We start from the raw sequence: 17,685 nt of genomic DNA, 5'->3' as shown, positions 1-17,685 counted from the left end.
TGAAATCATCCCGCTGGTCATTTCTTATAGAACAATAATATTCCATAACATTCATATCTCACAATTTATTCAGCCATTCTCCAATTTAGGAGCATCCATTCAGTTTCCAGTTTCTAGCACTACAAAAATGGCTGCTGCAAACATTTTTGCACATGTGGGTCCCTTTCCCTTCTTTAAGATCTCTTTGGGATATAAGCCCAGTAGTAACATTATTGGATCAAAGGGTATGCACGGTTTGATAACTTTTTGAGCATAGCTCCAAATTGTTCTCCAGAATGATTGGCTCTGTTCACAATTCCACCAACAATGGATCAGTGTACAAGTTTTCCCACATCCCCTCCAACATTCGTCATTATCTTTTCCTGTAATTTTAGCCAATCTGAGAGGCAATACCCTCTTCTGTACAGGCTCATCCCACCACATAGACTGAAAACTTCTTGAAGGCAGAGCAATTATCTGACTCTTTTAAAGATTCCTGCACAAATGATACAGCACTTTGTACGCAGCTTTTGGAATTTTGTTATCTTTGATGCTTCCTTATTAGTGCCAAAGCTTTTTGACTGTACCTCTACCAAATGTCATAACTGCTCTCTTTTCTCTGTTTCCACTACTAAATTTCTGTTAAAAAAAAAAAAAAAAAAGTTCTTTCCAACTACCATTCTTATAATATTAAACTCTTTGTTCTATTTTTCTAACTTTTCCTGGACTCAGAAAGACATGGGTTGAAAGGCTACCTCAAATGCTAACTGTGTGACCCTTGTCATTTATCTCATCTTTTCCTAAATTCTTCATCAGTAAAATGAGACTGCTAGACTAAATGGATTCTAAAGTTCTTTCTTCTTAATCTATGATCCTATTATCTTTCCTTTCCTTTCTCTTTTATATGGCACCTTTTTGCTAATAATTTTTGTTCAAACTACTTTGATTTCAAGTAGTTGGGCCTAGCAATCCATTAGATACCAACTTGAATGTCATCTCCTATATACTTTATTCATCCAAAGTAAAAAAAAAAAAAAAAAAAATGATCTTTTTGCCTTCAGCCCTCATATCACATCTTGATTGCATCCCTTATGCCATTATTTCCTTATGCCATGTTTATCTCTGTTATCTTATCTTAACTAAGATTTATATTTTCCCAGTGTTTTTGGAGATAACAGATATTTGGGACAGCTGGGTGGTACAATGGATAGAGCACAGGGCCTAAGGAAAACCTAAGTCAAATCCTGCTTCAGACTCTGTGACTCTGGGAAAGTTACTTAACTTTTCTTGCTTTGGTTTCCTTATCTATAAAATGAGCTGGAGAAGGAAATGGCAAACCACTCCAAAATCTTTGCCAAGAACACCCCAAGTGTGGTCATGAAGAGTCAGACATAGGTAAAAAACAAAACAAAAACAAAACAGCAACAATTACACAAAAACAAAATAGATATTTACTGAATGGAAAGTAATTTGCAGCAGGATGAACAAAAATAACCATAAAGAGTTGATCAATGTATTTGTGTCATCAACAAAACTTTTGCTGAACTAAAGAGGAGATTTACTATCTTTTCTATTATGGAGCTCTTCTACTGTAAATCCATATTAAAATCCATATTGGTTTCATTCCTGGGGGAGTTTGACTTCCAAAAAAAGGAGGCTAGACTCCCTTTTCTCATATATTTTAAATATTTAAACACCCACCATGGAGCTCTAAAGAAAAATTGATTATAACTTAGAATTTGGGGCATATCCAGGATCTCTCCCCCCCAAAAAAAAGTATAAGTAGAAATTCAATCTTTGTATATGAAGGGACCAGATATCATTTCCTGCACATAAAAGAAATGCTAAAAGATCATTAAATGGCAGCTACACAGTAATAAAACACTTTACAACAAAAATCAATAAAAATATATAATGATTATTGTTTTGCTAGGGTATTGACAAAGACTATTAAGGTATTTTGCAGGCTTGCTGAGGTCATTTTACATTTATCTTTAAGTTTTTATTGTTCAAACTTCCTTGACCATATATTTTGGCAAAATAAGCTTGGCTTGGGTTAATCCACTTGTTAATTGCTGTCTTCTCCAAAAGCACTGAAGGACCTATCATGCTGTCAATCATATCTAATAAAAAAAAGACCTAAGACCTCTGGAAGTCACAAGATACCTTTCAAAACAGGAAATATCCATCTTGGGATAACTACTTGTTCATTTAAGCTCAAGAAAGAACAAAGAAAAAAGAAGCAGCTCCAAATTCAGGCTTGGGGTTACCTAAAGAGGGCATGTGTTTAAGGAATGCAGCTCAAAATAATCCTGATACCATTTGAAACTGGAAGGAATGAGAAAACTGAGACTGAATCCACTTCCTTTTCAACAATCTGGGATGGCCGCTACATGCTAATTCAACTCCTAATACAAAATATTAACTGGCTATTTTTTCTTTAGTGATAAATAAGGAATTGTTTGACTACTACTTGTTTTAGGACAAATATATACAAAATAATCTTATAAAATATATAAATTACATGAAACTGGGAAATAATATAGTAAAGGAAGAAGAAAAAAAGCTATGATAATACCAAAAAAAAAAAAGGAATTTTTGTAGTATCTCACATGAAAAGATACTAAATATTTATTGAATTGTATTGAATTCTATTAAGCTAGGTGGTTCAGTAGATAGAATACTGGGCCTGGAATTGATAAGACTTGAGTTCAATTTGGTCTTAGGCATTTATTAGCTGTCTGATCCTGGGCAAGTCTTCAACCCTGTCTGCATTGGTTTCCTCATCTGTAAAACTGGAAAAGGATTAACAAACCACTCTAGTGACAAGGCAAGACTAAATGGGATGACAAAATGTGATACATGAGTGAAAATGACACAACAAATAACAACAAATTGAATACAAAATCTTGTACTTAGATTTAAGAAACTAATTGAACATATCAAATACAACATGGCACAGTGGAAAGTTCAAGTTATTAGAGTCAGAGGTCAGGATTCAGATACTGCTCTGGTACTTTTTACCTATGTGACTTTGGACAATTCTCATGAATTTTGGTTTCCTCTTCTGAAAAATGAATTCATCTGAATTCCTTTCTATTCTAGCTCTAGATCTATGATTCTCTGTGTAGAACACATTTGATAACTGTGAGGTGAACAAAAGACAAGATTTTAGTTTACCAGAATTGTAATATGTTGTATTCCAAATGAAGACACACATCCTAAGCTGTCTATGTATAGGTAAGTCTAGGAAAGAATGTTCCAAATTTTACACCTCACTAATCATTATATATCTGGACTACTGCTTTCAGTTGTTGGGCCACATTTTAGGATGGATATTAATAAACTAGAAAGTATTCAGTGTAAGGCAAGTAGTTTGGTGAGGGATACAAAACCATCTTAAGTAAGTTCAGAATAAATAATCTTTTAATAAATTCAGAATAAACACCTGACAAAGACTTAATTTAATGGTTCTATGAAGAAACATGTTAAGCTTGGGGAAGAATAATCCAAGGTATTACCCTACCAATTTTCTTTATATATGCGAGGGGAAGTCACATAGACAACAGAGTAAAACTGGAATCAGCAGATTATCATTAAAGGGAGTTAGATTTTTGTAGAAAAATAAAGTGTAGCAATCAGAAATGTCCACAAAAATGAGATACTGCTTTACTTGGTAATGGGTTCCCTATCATAGAAATTATCAACAGATGCTAGATAAACATCTGTTGGGGTTGATTTATAAAGATCTTTAGCACTAAATGAATGGTTGGATTAAATAACATTTAATTTCTTTCAATTAGTGACTTTTGCTTATTTGTCTTATTTGCTGCTATCCTAAAATGGTTAGATGAAAGAATGGACTGGGATGGAGGAAGAACAGATAAGTCACAAAACCTAAAATCCAAGTGGAAAATAAAAATGAGAGTACCTAAAAACTTGAGGGTGAGAAAGAATAAAAGGAAGTAGGAAACCTAGAGAAAGGTGTGGTATAGCTCTACATATTAAAAGTGGTTTAGCTGCCTAAAAGCATCTAGATGGCACAGCAGCTCAAACCTCAGACTGGGAATAAGGAAAATAGGTGTTCAAATCCTGTCTCAAGATACTTACTAGTTGTCTCACTCTGGGTATCATTTAACTTCCATGTGTATAAGTTTCATCATTTCACCATAAGTACCATGCAGAGTTATTGTGAAGACAAAATGATATATATTTGCAAAGTCCTTTGCGAACCTTAAAGGTTTTATAAACCTTTCTATTCTTTCTTTCTTATTATTTTTTAGTCCCACTTAATAAATATGAACTAAAAGCACATTTCTTTAATATTTGGGACAATTTATAAAATTTAGGGCTGGTAAGAGCCTTCAGAGATAATCAAGTTCAATTCTCTTGTACAAATTCTGTCCAAGATCACACAGTATTAGAAAACAATTCATCAGCCTTTCACAGCCTGAGTACTTTCCACTACATTAGGCTGCTTTTAACCGTGAGACGCCGGAGTTACCTGTGAAAGATTAGGTTTTGAGATTATCTAATCCCAGTAAAATTGATGCAAGTAAGAGCAGTTACACCGGACTAGGAGGGAGTCCTGAGCCAGAGAGTGGGCGGGGCTCTGAGACCGTGGCCCAGACTTAAGAAAGGGGGCGCTCGAGAGCACTTCAGACTGCGAAAGACTGCAATGGCCTGGGAAGTTGGTGAAGCCGGGGGTTTCTTACTCCGGGAATTCCAGCCTGGGGATGCGGACGCGGTGCGGGAGCTATTCGCCGCGGGGATGGGCGAGTACGGGCCGGCCCTGTGCTCACATGTGTTTCAGCAGCCGTGGGTGATGCTTACCCTGACCGGCACCTTCCTGCTCTTGGTGGCCAGCGCACACTCCCTGCTGCTGCCCGCGCTCGTCCTGGCACTGCTACTGGCAGCCGGCCACTTGGTGCTTGGCCAAATCTGGGCCCAGTACATCCGGCGCTGCCTCTCTCAGGACCTGAAGGATATTGGGGACGCGTACGCGCCGCAGTGCGGGGCTCGGTTCTGGGTGGCTGAGGCCGGAGGCCAAGTAGTGGGTATGGTGGGTGCGCGGCCCGAGGAGGGCCACGGCCCCTCCGGCGTGCTGGTGCTGAAACGCATGGTGGTGCGCCGAGACCACCGAGGCCGGGGCGTGGGCAAAGCCCTGGGACGAGCTGTGCTGGCCTTCGCCTGCGAGCAGGGCTGCCGCGCCGTGGTGCTTGTAACGCACCGGTTGCAGCGCGAAGCCCGGAGCCTTTACCTCAGCCTTGGCTTCCGGCCCGAGACGCCCCAGCCGTTTCCCAGCTTCTACGGACGCCTGGTGGACTTCACACTCACGCGCTACCGTTATGACCTTGCCCCCGGGGACTAAGGCGCTGCTGCCTGGGGACGACCTTGTACTGGAGGACTGAGTCTCCTGGAATGGGAGAGAGAGAGAGCAGATCTGGAACCCCTTTCTCTTTTGCTCAGGGAGGGACCCAGATCAAAACATTATTGAATTTAGGATTAACTGGCCTTGGGATTTCAGGGAGCCGTGAGCGTGTATATATGTGTGTGTATATTTGCATCCCGAACAAGTCATTTCAGCGCCCCGGGACACAGTAACCAGAGACTGGATTGTACTTTTGTCATTTCTCAGGTTTCTGGAAGCAGTTAAATAATGGGGCTACGCAATGGAGAGAAGTGATGAAGTATATTATATTGCAGCATATAATATATGATTCCCTCCCCCCCCCTTTTTTTTTTTGTTAAATGTTCAAGTTATTGTTGTTATGGGTTTAGGGTTAGGGGGTACTAATACACCTAGAAAGAAGAAAGACCAGAAGATTAAAAAAACAAAAATTACCAATGCCTTCTTCCTTGAATTTTCTGAACTACTCTAAATTGTATTAGCAGTCTTACCCTTTCCCTCCCTGCTTCCCCGGAGTTGCTAGAGCTTACTATTAAACATATCATTTCTGGTAACGTGCTTAAACCTAGATTGACAGTGAAATTGTGTCAGTACTTTTCGTGAGTATTCTGCCTCCAGTCCACCCTCTATACTCCATCCTCAGAACTTTTTACATGGCAATATAGAGTGTGATTTGAGGTGCAAAAAATAAGTTCCCAAATGAGTACCTAGCATGTCTGAAATTCTTTCATTGTCTTTACGAGCACTATTTCAAATTTACCGTGTTATAATTTCACTAGGAGTTAATAAAAGCCTTTCTTAAGATTAAGGTAATATTTGGAAGATTAGTTGTAAAATCAAAAATATGTCTAAAAATCAATTTTTTTTTTAAAATAATCGCAGAGCTCATGCCCCAGGGCAACAAAGATGAATAATACATGGTAGCTGTCTTCATGCATAATTTGAGCATGGGAAGGAGGACTTAAACAAAATATTATTTGTTGTTGTTCAATGATTTTCCAATCTTGTCTGAATATTTCTAATTGGTGAAGAAACTAAGGTAACAAGGTTAAGTGACTTGTTCAGAGTCACATTACTAGTGTCTGATACTGAATTTGAACTCAAGGCCCTGCCCCAATCACTGTGCCCCACCTAGTTGTCCTTTATATAAAATAGAATAAAACTAATAAGAAACTGAGTTCAATAAAAGATGAGGCTTAAGATATGAGAAGGCAGTTAAAGGGGTACTAGGGAAGATTTCATGAAAGAGTTGAGACTGAATTGTTCCTTGAACAGAAAAGTAAAATGAGAAAATAGAATGAAGTTTCATCAACGAAGAGAGAAAGCCATTTCAAAAAGTTAGAAGCTACAGAGATGGATGGCCCTTACTGAGGTTAAATGTTAAAATGTTTAAAAACGTTAAAAAAAAAAAAAAAAGTGAAGAAATGTAAGATGTTTGATAAAGAATACCAGTAATACAGCACAGAAAAAGACGTGGAAAAGGTCAAAACAATTTAATTTTAAAAATTCCCCAAATTCTATGGTATTTTACCAAAAGGTTTAAAAATGAATTTGTACCAAACCCACACACTCACACACACACAAAGTGGAGGATTGAATCCCATATGAATGCTATTTGAAATTCTTGTTTGAATGATTTATTGTTATAGCATAACCACATAAAATAAGGTATTGGTCTGCTAATGATGTGAGATCTACTTTAACTTTGTAAATCTTTCAATTTGTAGTATGCAAATTATTTAAGTTGTACTAGAGTTATCTGCATACAGAATGATTTTCTAGATATGTATGTTCAGTATATGATGTAACTTATTTTGTTCAGGAGATGAAAAATCTAGATGTCTATCTCATTGTTTCTCTCCCTGCTTGCTTCAGTATTGATACTGTGGATTGATTGTCATAGATTTAGTTTTTTGGTGAAGTTTTGAGTATTATCTTTTTTGGATGATGCTCTGTTTTTTCAGATAAACAGTAAGAACCCTCAGTAACAAGTCCATTTTTCTTATGGAAGAGTCTACATCAATATATATTCTGTTATTACATGAAGAAAAACATTAATAATTTTTCTACTCAGAAAATATTGCTATATAATAAGTGAGGAAACCAAAGTAGCTAAACTTATGAATCTTTTACAAAAACTTCAATGCTTCAAAAGATAATGTAGCTATGTAAAATGGGCAAAACTATAATTGTTCTGACATTGGATTATGTTTATTAACATTTTTCCTGATAGGTGCATATAAAAATATGGCCAAAAGGAACAATTTCAGATGAAATGGATTTGAAAGCCTAAATCTAAATGATTGTAACTTCATACTATAGTTTAAAAAAAAAAATGTGTGCAAGTTTTTAAATTGTTAAAAAAAAATTAAAACAACATAAATGGGAGTGTTACTGAGCACAGAATTTGCTTCTTTATAAGACAGCAAAGTGGATCCAAGTTCACAAATTCAGATGAAGATTAGAATACTTATGTGTAAATAGTTTGGGGATGATCAAAGTAGCTATTGTGGGTTTTCATGATTCAAATGACACTAATACTACTTATGAGTTTAATGCCTGACCAGTAGGCTGTTTTTTGGTAGTGTATAAGTGATTTTATGTGTATTTATGTGCCTGAGCATAGTTTTTAACTTTTGCCAGGAAATGTCAGTATAAATTTTTTTTTTCTTTTAATAAAAATGTTTGAAAGTAGTAATCAAATTTGCTATAGTTTTACTTTTGCTTCAAAGGTAGAATGGTTTATTGGGGGGAAGAGGGGGAAACTTGTTGTAGAGTGTAGGTGCAGCTCCCGGTGCTCCCAGGTAAGACCAGAATCAGTTTATTATGTAATTGAGAAATATTTAACAAATAAAAATACAAAACACAGATAATGTTATGTTGGACTTTTCAAAGTCTATATGTGAACAGAAAGTATGTCCCAGTTCTATTTGAGTTTGACACACCTGAAAGAGATGTGAACTTGAATCATAGGCACCACACCTATTTCTGGTGTGAGCAGGAGCAAATTTAAATCTGCAGCTGATTTTCGATTTCTTCTTGTTTAAATGAGGATGACAGCTAAAGTACCAATCTCACAGGTTAGTTATACGGGCATTATTATGTAAAATTTAAATCCATATATACATATAAATGAGCTAGTATTAGCATTTTGAAAAATTTGTAGGACCATCCAAGGAAAAAAATCATTCTCATAATTGAAATTATGTGATAAAATATCACATTGCAGAAAAATAGGTTTTATGTTGCAGTACATCAAAAAATCTCTAGGCCACCTCATGAAGGAAATCATGTCATGACTCAGCACTGTGTAAGAGAAATATACCAACTTTCTCTTTCAGGACCAGTAAAATTCTTTCCATACACTTAGTTGATTAGCCCACATTTACATTACTGGGTTCAGTTTTAGCAAGACATTTTGCAAAACACTTGAAAACATTTGAAAAATGTAGATTATTTTAGAAAAGAGTAGTATAGTGAAGAATCTTGAGATAACATTTCAGGATCAGTTGAAGGGACTAAAGAGTCTATCCTTCAGGCAGAGAAGATTTAGGAGGGACAGAATTATTGTCTTCAAGTATCTGAGAGTCCAATGGAAAGAAATTGTGATTCTGTGCATTATCTCAGAAAGAAACCCAGTGGAAATTGCAAATTGACACATTTAGGAAAAATTTCCTAATAACTAGAATTATCCCAATGTTGTCTAACATGACTGGGGTGGTAGTATATATATTTATACACACACACACACACATATTAGATTGAATAACTTTTGAAATCCAGTCCAACATTATGATTATTTTTGAGTTTTTTCTCCTAAATTGCAGTAAAATAGTTTTTAAATAGGTATGGCAATTATCTAACAATGAGCAATAAACAAATATATTTTTAAAATAAGATTAAATTTAAATATTTTAGCTTGTTAAAATACTGTCACTAGGGTTAACACAAATGATCTTTATTAAGAAAAAGGTAAAAACAGAAAAGATAAGTATAAATTATTGTTGTTTTATTGTTCATTCTCTAAGAGAACCATGATATCAGGGTCCAATGGCCACAAGTAGATCATGACTACTGAACAGAAATCAGTAAGAGAGATGAACTTAGCCCTATTGAATGAGGACTGCTTAAACTTCTTAAACTAGACCTTTATTTATCAGTCCTCCTAGAAAGGGTCGGGTTATAAAACTGTTGGGTCATAGAGACCTTAACCTTGTTCTGTAGTTTCTTTTGGATGACAGTGATTTTTTAATATGGAAATGAGATTTTTTTTTATTCTGTAGATTGTATTCTCCTTGAATTTACGATGAGAAAAAGATTCCCTCAAAGAAACAGTCCTATAATTCTCCGAGGTAGTTAATTATTTATTTTTCCTATTTTTGAAAACTCCAAAAACATGAAGAAAATAACTTTGAAGGCATATAAGTAGCCTGAGTGGGATCATGGTAGTAGACAAAGATCTGGCCATAGCTCTAACAAGTTCTGCTTTGATATATACTGACTTTGTGGCTCTTGGAAATCTCTTGGTGCCCACAGGCTATTCTTAAAAAGATTAAATAGCAGAAGAGACAGCATTTTAAAAAGCCTCCTCATTGGACATTCCCAATACTAGTGAAATCAAAGATCCAACACTAATAAAAAATGTGGCCTATTATATGGAATCTTTTACCAAATACATCTCTTCTGTTTACTGATATAGCTGATGTAGCACAAGATGTTATTTAGGCACCAGATGATGTGCTTTAGGAAAATCACCAAAATTTGAGATTCAGTCATGTGAAGAATTTACAATGGCCATTCTCTTTGACAAAAAACAAGTTTACTTAGGGAAGAATTTACAGACAAAATGATGGAATACATTAGAAACGGTGAGAAAGCTTATGAAAGAAAGTGAGCATCCCATGACGTTGGGACATACCTTTAGCTGGTAGGCTAAATCCTAAAAGGGACTTAGTACCATAAAAGAGTTAGCTACTTATAAGGAGGAGAAACATAGTGGAGTTAGGAGTGGTAAGAGAGAAAGGGAAGGGAAAAGAAACTATGAAACAGTACCAGTGGTGGACTAACCCAAAGGAGGGAAGTAAGGAAACCATGGCTCATAAGCCATTTTATAGCTTTCAGAACTTGACATAACTTGGATTTCTGATTTGATTAAATCCAGAGGGTGGGATCACAGAAATAAATTGATTTCAGTTATTAGAGTTTTGTTTCTGACTATCCCAAAGAATAATTTTTATGAATTTTTCAGTTTCTGTCAACCATACCTAACATTCAGAGCCTCATCATTTATTGTTTAAGAAAATAAATTTCTTAAAAAAAAAAAAAAGAAAGAAAGAAAGAAAGAAAGAAAGAAAGAAAGAAAGAAAGAAAATTTCTAAAACATGTCATGGCCTAGGCTTATGAAGTCTTAACCCCAGTGACTGGAAATTTATAGCAAGGACATGCTTAGAACCTGGACGAAACTTGTTGTGGCTTTCTGAATATAGTAAGCTCTGTAAGATATAAGCCCAATGAAATAGTCAAAGTGAAGTTAATACTCCAATCACTGGTGACCAACTAACAGGTATAGGTTCTTATGCAGACATTCAGCACAGAAGAATTGCCCCATTGCAGCATATGAGCAAATTGCTTCTGTTGCTATCAAATCAGGGTGTTTTATTCCAGGTAAACAGGACAAAGGAAAAGCCTTCACAAAAATAGCACAAAGGCCAAATGAACCCTTTGCTGATTTTGTGGGAAGTTGGCAGACTGCTGTCATATGAACTATTGGTGAAACTGCAGCAACATAAATTATGATAAGCCAACTTGCTAAAGAAAATGGTAATGAAGTTTGTCGAAGAATTATACTAGAACTAAAAAAGGCTTCTCCTTTAGAGGAGATCATAAGACTCTGTGCCACAGTGGGCACGAATACCTTTTATAGTCAGACTATGATGCAGATGTTTCAAGATCCGAATATAGGAAGACAGGTCCCTTTTGGCAAGGGAGTTCCAGAGAGACTCATCACTGCCTTCAATATGGTATAGTAGGGAATCTGAAAGCTCAATATTGGCATAGAAATAGAATGAAAAAACAGGCTGGGAGAAAACCCATGTCCAAAATGCAACAGAGGCTTCATTTGGGCACCAGAATGTACATTGATTCAGGGAAATGGGATAAGGGGCCCAGCCCCAGGGCCCAAGGCAAAAAATACTTGGGGCATGCTGGCAGCCAATGCTATACCTAGAGAGCCTCTAGAAACTCAGTATTCATACATGACCAGTCACTCAAGAAGCAATCTGATGGAAGAAAGGGATTATCCAATCAATCAGTGAGGAAGCAACCTGATGGGAGAAAGGGATTACAATTGGGGAGAATAGAGTTGTATGCAGCTGGGACAACTGAGATTCCCCCTGGAGAAGCAAAATCTGTTCCTCTCCAGCCTATGGATCTCTTGCCCTCAGTGACAGTAGGCTTGACCATTTCACCTCCTGAGAGTACTTACAAGACAGTGTTCATCCATACATAGATGCAGGAAACTGGGGAATGTGTAGATAATATCCCAGTCACTAATACAAGTAAACAATGTGTGACTTATGAACCAGGAGAAGGAGTAGCATCAGGTTTACTGATACAGATTTCTAATAAGCAATCTGGTGATAGTTGCTCAGATTCTGACTCCAAGCAACAGAATTCAGCAATGTTCTGGACTGCAGCAGGTACAGCTGACCATCCTATGCTCACCATCTATATAAATGTCATACTATTAGAAGGATTGGTAGACACAGGTGCAGATCATACAGTCATGAGAGGTACCAACTGGCCCAGTCACTGGATAAAGATTAAAGCAGACATCTACATGTCTGGTGTAGGAGGATCAATAGCAGTTAAAGTTAGTGCTATCCTTTTGAGATGGACTTTTGAAGGTGAAACAGGAGTTTTCACTACTTTTATAGTTGAAAAAATCCCCATCAATGTGTGCAGAAGACATTTTACAACAATTAGGATTGCAAATGAGTACTTCGGTTTTTTAGGCAAAAGCCTGCCAACACTTTCACCTGTTCCTATCCAATGAAAAACTGATATACTAGTGTGGATAGAACAGTGGCCCTTAGCTAATGATAAAATTCAGGCCTTATTAAATATAGTACAGGAGCAACTTGACCAAGGACACTTACAACCTTCTCTAAGTCCTTGGAATTTCCTTGTATTTGTTTTAAGAAAAAAATCTAGAAAGTGGAGGATGTTGATTGATTTAAGAAAAGTAAATGAACAGATGGAAATTATGGGACTTCTTCAGTCTGGACTTCCATCTCCTACTCAGTTCCCTAGAGAATGGCCTCTTTGGGTTATAAACATTAAAATTTTTTCCTATTTTATCCCTCTAGATAAGGAGGATATGAAAAACATTTGCCTTTTCAGTGCCCAGTGCTAACTTAGCTGAGCCTTATAAAAGATATGAATGGACAGTTTTAATACAGGGAATGAAAAGCAGCCCTACTATGTGCCAAATGTATGTTGCTGCTGCTCTTATTCCAGTAAGAAAAGCATTTCCAAAAGTAATGTTATTACATTACATGAATGATATATTGGGATGTGCACTTGAGGAACAAATGCTAGAAGCATGTCTACAAAAGACCATGGAAACACTAAGGAACTACAAATTGCATATAGCTCCAGAAAAAATTCAAAGAAACACCCCTTTTCAATATTTAAGATATGAAGTATACCCTGAGGTGCTTACAGTACAAAAACTTTCCTTAAGAACAGAGAAGCTAAACACCTTAAATGACTTTCAGAATTTGATAGGAGATATCCAATGGATGCATCCAGTGTTAGACTTCACTATCTATTAATTACAACTATTATATGACATTTTAAGGGGAGACAGTGCTTTAAGGTCACCACACCAGCTTACAAAAGAAGCTCAAGAGGTTTTGAGAAAAGTTGAACTGGCTTTATCCAATGTGGTTGAAAGAGTCACTCAAAAACCCTTGAAAATACCAGTTTTTGCCACACAAGAGGCACCCACAGCAGTCCTTTGTCAATGAGACAGTGTGATAGAGTGGGTGAACCTTCTAACACAACCAAAATAAAGCCTTACTCCTTACTCAATGAAATTTGGCAAATGGATGTGACCCATTATAAATCTTTTGGTTGTCTGTCTTTTATCCATGTTGTCTGTCTTTTATCCATGTATCCATGTTTTAACCATGTACAACACCTTTTCAGGATTCATTTTTGTAAAAGAGACAACCTGAGTGGTCACTGAATTCCTTATACAAGCATTTGCAATTATGAGTGTATCACAAGCAATAAAAACAAATAATGGACCTGCACATACTTCTAAACATTTTGCACACTTTTGTGCACAGTATAAGATTTTACACATCACTGGCATACCCTCTAATCCTTAAGGACAGGCAATAGTAGAGACTAGAAACAGAGACATTAAGATGCTCCTCCAAAAACAAAAGAAAGGGGGAGCCACAGGTAACCCTAGAGAACTTCTAAATCTAGCTCTTTATACTATTCATTTCTTGATTTTTGACAAAGATGCACTGGCTCCGGCAGACAGGTTTTATAACCCACCGGAAGGGTAGTGTCCAGTGTGAGCAGCTCCACTATCTTTAGATAATCAACCAGGTGATGTGGAGAGATCCAGAAAGTGATGAATGAAAAGGACCAGATAGGCTAACTGCTTGGGGGAGAGGGTTTGCTTTTATCTCTACAGATGGAAAAGGAATCAGATGGGTGCCAATGAGCCATATTCACCTTGTCCATCAGAAAGAGATGGAGCAGACCCTTGAAATGGAGAAGACCCAAGAAACATCGGGTGGTCCCATCGCTGATTGTGCCCACCACCGAAAGAGCATGGCAGTTATGGCGATTGACTCATGGACATCAAAAATTGTTGGACTTCAAAACCCTTAGGAATCATCGGAGTCCCTGAGACATGAAAAGATTGTTATAGGACTCGAAAACCCTTAGGAATCATTGGATTCTCTGAGATATGAAAAAAACTGTTGCAGGATTTCAAAATCTGCAGGAATCATTGTATTTACTAACACATAAAAAGACTGTTGCAGGACTTTAAAAACTTGCAGGGATCATTGGCTTCCCTGTTACAAGACATAATGGACAATAGATTGGTTTTGGACTATTTCTTGGCTGCTGAAGAAGGCATATGTGTGATTGTTATTTACATGCTCTTCTTCTAGGACTTCTGGAAATCTTTAACAGCACAATGTTGATTCATATTGTTTGTTGTATCACTATTTGCATGTATAATTCATGTTTGTTACACCACATTGAGCCTGCACCAGCTGTGGGTAGTATTTTTCTTTACTGCTAGCCTGTGCTTTATTGCTATGTACTTGTGTAATACTTCCCTTGCTGATGTGTTTGTGCATACCTATTTCTACTAACACTCTTCAGTCCAGAAATCCACTAATAATATTTAGCTTGACTTCCCACTTCCCTTTGGTGTTTTTCATCTCTCCTCCTGCAAAGTCAGGAAGGGCATGATCATCTCCTTTTTAGTGCTTTCACCTCCCTTCTTGAGAAGTGGGGGGGGAGGGGAGGAGGGCATGATCACTTCCTTTTTGGTGTTTTCACCTTCTTTCCTGAGAAGTCGGGGATGGTGTGACCACCTGTGTTCTAAAACAAAAGAAAGTGGGAGATGTGAAGGGCTAAAACTTTTAAAAAAGGGGACTTGAATCAGACAACTGAGCACTTAAGGCTAATCACATATTTGACAATGACTCTATTAGCATATGTTTGGAAAAATTGCCCTTCTCACTATTGGTGCTTATTCAATGTTTGGTGTATACAGACAATCTTAAGCAAGGATTAGAGAGTGGGGTGAAACAAGCCAGACTTCACTTGGCCACAGGACAAGGAGGAAAGAGGTTGGAACTGGCCTGAATCATCTCATTGTTAAAAAGAGTCACATCTATCAGAATTGATCTTGCTGTTGCTGTTACAATGATATCCTAGTTCTGCTCATTTTATTTAGTATCAGTTCCTGTAAGTCTCTCCAGGCCTTTCTAAAACCATCCTGCTGATCATTGCATATAGAACAATAATGTTCCATGATATTCATATACCACAATTTAGCCATTTTCCATCCACTCACTTTCCAGTTTCTTGCCACTACAAAAAGGGCTGCCACAAACATTTTTTTTGCACATGTGGATCCTTTTGCAAGATCTCTTTGGGATATAAGCTCAGTAGGAACACTGCAGGATCAAAGGTTGATAGCTCTTTGAGCATAGCTCCAAATTGTTCTCCAGAATGATTAGATCAGTTCACAATTTCACCAGCTATATATTAGTGTCCCCATTTTCCCACATCCCTTCAAACATTTGTCATTATACCACCTCACATCTGTCAGACTGGCTAAGATATCAGGAAATTATAATGATAAATGGAGAAGAGGATATGGGAAAACTGGGACACTAAGGTATTTTTGGTGGAGTTGGGAAATGATCCAAGCATTCTGGGGAACAATTTGAAACTATGCCCAAAGAACTATAAAACTGCATATACTTTAACAAAGCAGTGCCATTACTGGATATATATTCCATGGAAATCTTTTTTTTTTTTTAAGGATGAATTTAATTTATTTAAATGGAAACAGTTACAAAGTAAGTTTAATAGATCCTATTGATAGTCAATATTATTTTATAATAAATCAGTTTGAAGATGTAAAGTTTTTGTCCCAGTGGAATACTATTGAGCTCCCATATGTGCCTGCTCCATCATCTCATCTACTAACCTTCCATTAGAGTCTCACTTCAAATGTTTTATTGATCAAATAAATATTTCAATATTCCAAGAGACTTTTTTTTCTGGTGTTCCTTATAGTTTTTTATTTTTTTTTAATAACTTTTTATTGACAGAATCCATGCCAGGGTAATTTTTTACAGCATTATCCCTTGCACTCACTTCTGTTCTGATTTTTCCCCTCCTTCCCTTCCATGGAAAACTTAAAGGAGGTCAAAGGACTTACATGTGCAGTAATGTTTATAGCAGCTTTTTTTTTTTTTTTTTTTTTTTTTTGGTGGTAGCAAAGAATTGGACAATGTGTGTATGCCCATCAATTGGGAAATAGCTAATCAAGTGTGGTATGTAAACATAATGGAATATTATTATTCTATAAAAAATGAAAAACAAGTTGATCATGGAAAAGTCTGGGAAGATTTATATGAACTGATGCTGAGCAAAACAAGCAGAACTATGAACACATGGTGCACAGTAACAGTAAGAGTATGCGATGATCAGCTATGAAAGGCTTGGTTTGTCTCAGTGGCTCAGTGTTCCAAAGCAATCTCAATAGACTTTGGACAGAAAATGCCATCTGCATCCAGAAATAAAACTAAGTCTGAATGTAAATCAACACATGCTATGTTCACTTATTTTTTATTTTTTTTGTCACTCCAATGGTTTTTCCTTTTTGTTCTGATTTTTCTCCCCTAACATGATTTTTAAAGCAATGTGTATTAGAAGTGAATAAACTTATTAAAATAAAAAGAGAAATACAATACAAATTTGAAATATAATAATACATATAGACTTCAGATGCTACAAATTGCATTTCCAAATTATTGCACATATAAAATCAAAACAAAATAAACAAAAAAAAAATGATCTAATTACCTTTGCATTATAAAACAAGTTTTGACCTATCAAATATGGAACAATTATATTCAATTACATAAACAATAATAATATAGTGCTTAGCATATGCTAGTTACTGTGTGAAGCACTTTACAAATCAATATCTTGTTTTGATCTCACAACAGGAAAGGGCTTTGATTCCAAAACAGCATAGTGCTATAAAGTATTTAAGGAACAGAGGGCAAACATTTGCTACTCTGAGTTAAATATTTTATAGGACCTTTGCATGAATTTATTTTTAAGTTAAGCCATATTGGACCATTTAGAGGAGCCTCAACAAATATTATTTACATAGCACCAGGGCAGGCAATACTTACAGTCATCAAATGGTCTAATTCAGAATCTGACTGACCCATGCTCTATTACTAGAGGATTTTTCAAACATTCGTAGGAGGCCTACATACCATGGTGTGATCCCTGAATCAAAAGCCTCCTTAGAAAGTAATAGTGGCCTATAACCAAACTGGCAGGAGTTTAAGATGGGAGGGAGACATTTGGGAAAGAGACTCACTCACACGTCAACCTCCAGTCTTCAGCAACCATAAGTCCTGTGCCCCTAATCCAGGTGCTCTCAGTGAAGAGTCCAAATTATCCTCTAAGAAAGACAAAACAGATTGTATCTGTGGCATTATTCC

At 36.6% G+C, this 17,685-nt stretch overlaps 1 protein-coding gene across 1 annotated transcript; it reads left to right on the top strand.

Moving 5' to 3' along the window:
- The first annotated feature begins 4,333 nt into the window (after positions 1-4,333).
- LOC127553357 (N-acetyltransferase 8-like) lies at positions 4,334-8,092 on the top strand. Its single transcript, XM_051983997.1, has one exon. It carries the CDS (start codon positions 4,658-4,660, stop codon positions 5,348-5,350), a length of 693 nt encoding a protein of 230 aa, XP_051839957.1. The 5' UTR covers positions 4,334-4,657; the 3' UTR covers positions 5,351-8,092.
- Positions 8,093-17,685: the final 9,593 nt, after the last annotated feature.

This window comes from Antechinus flavipes, chromosome 3 (genome assembly GCF_016432865.1).
Source record: "Antechinus flavipes isolate AdamAnt ecotype Samford, QLD, Australia chromosome 3, AdamAnt_v2, whole genome shotgun sequence".
Lineage (NCBI taxonomy): Eukaryota > Metazoa > Chordata > Mammalia > Dasyuromorphia > Dasyuridae > Antechinus > Antechinus flavipes.
The sequence above is the reverse complement of the archived record's forward strand: the minus strand, read 5'-3'. Positions and strand labels throughout refer to the sequence as shown.

Coding starts and splice junctions, on each gene's coding strand:
- LOC127553357 (XM_051983997.1), top strand. CDS start 4,658: ATGGCCTGGGAAGTTGGTGAAGCCGGGGGTTTCTTACTCCGGGAATTC.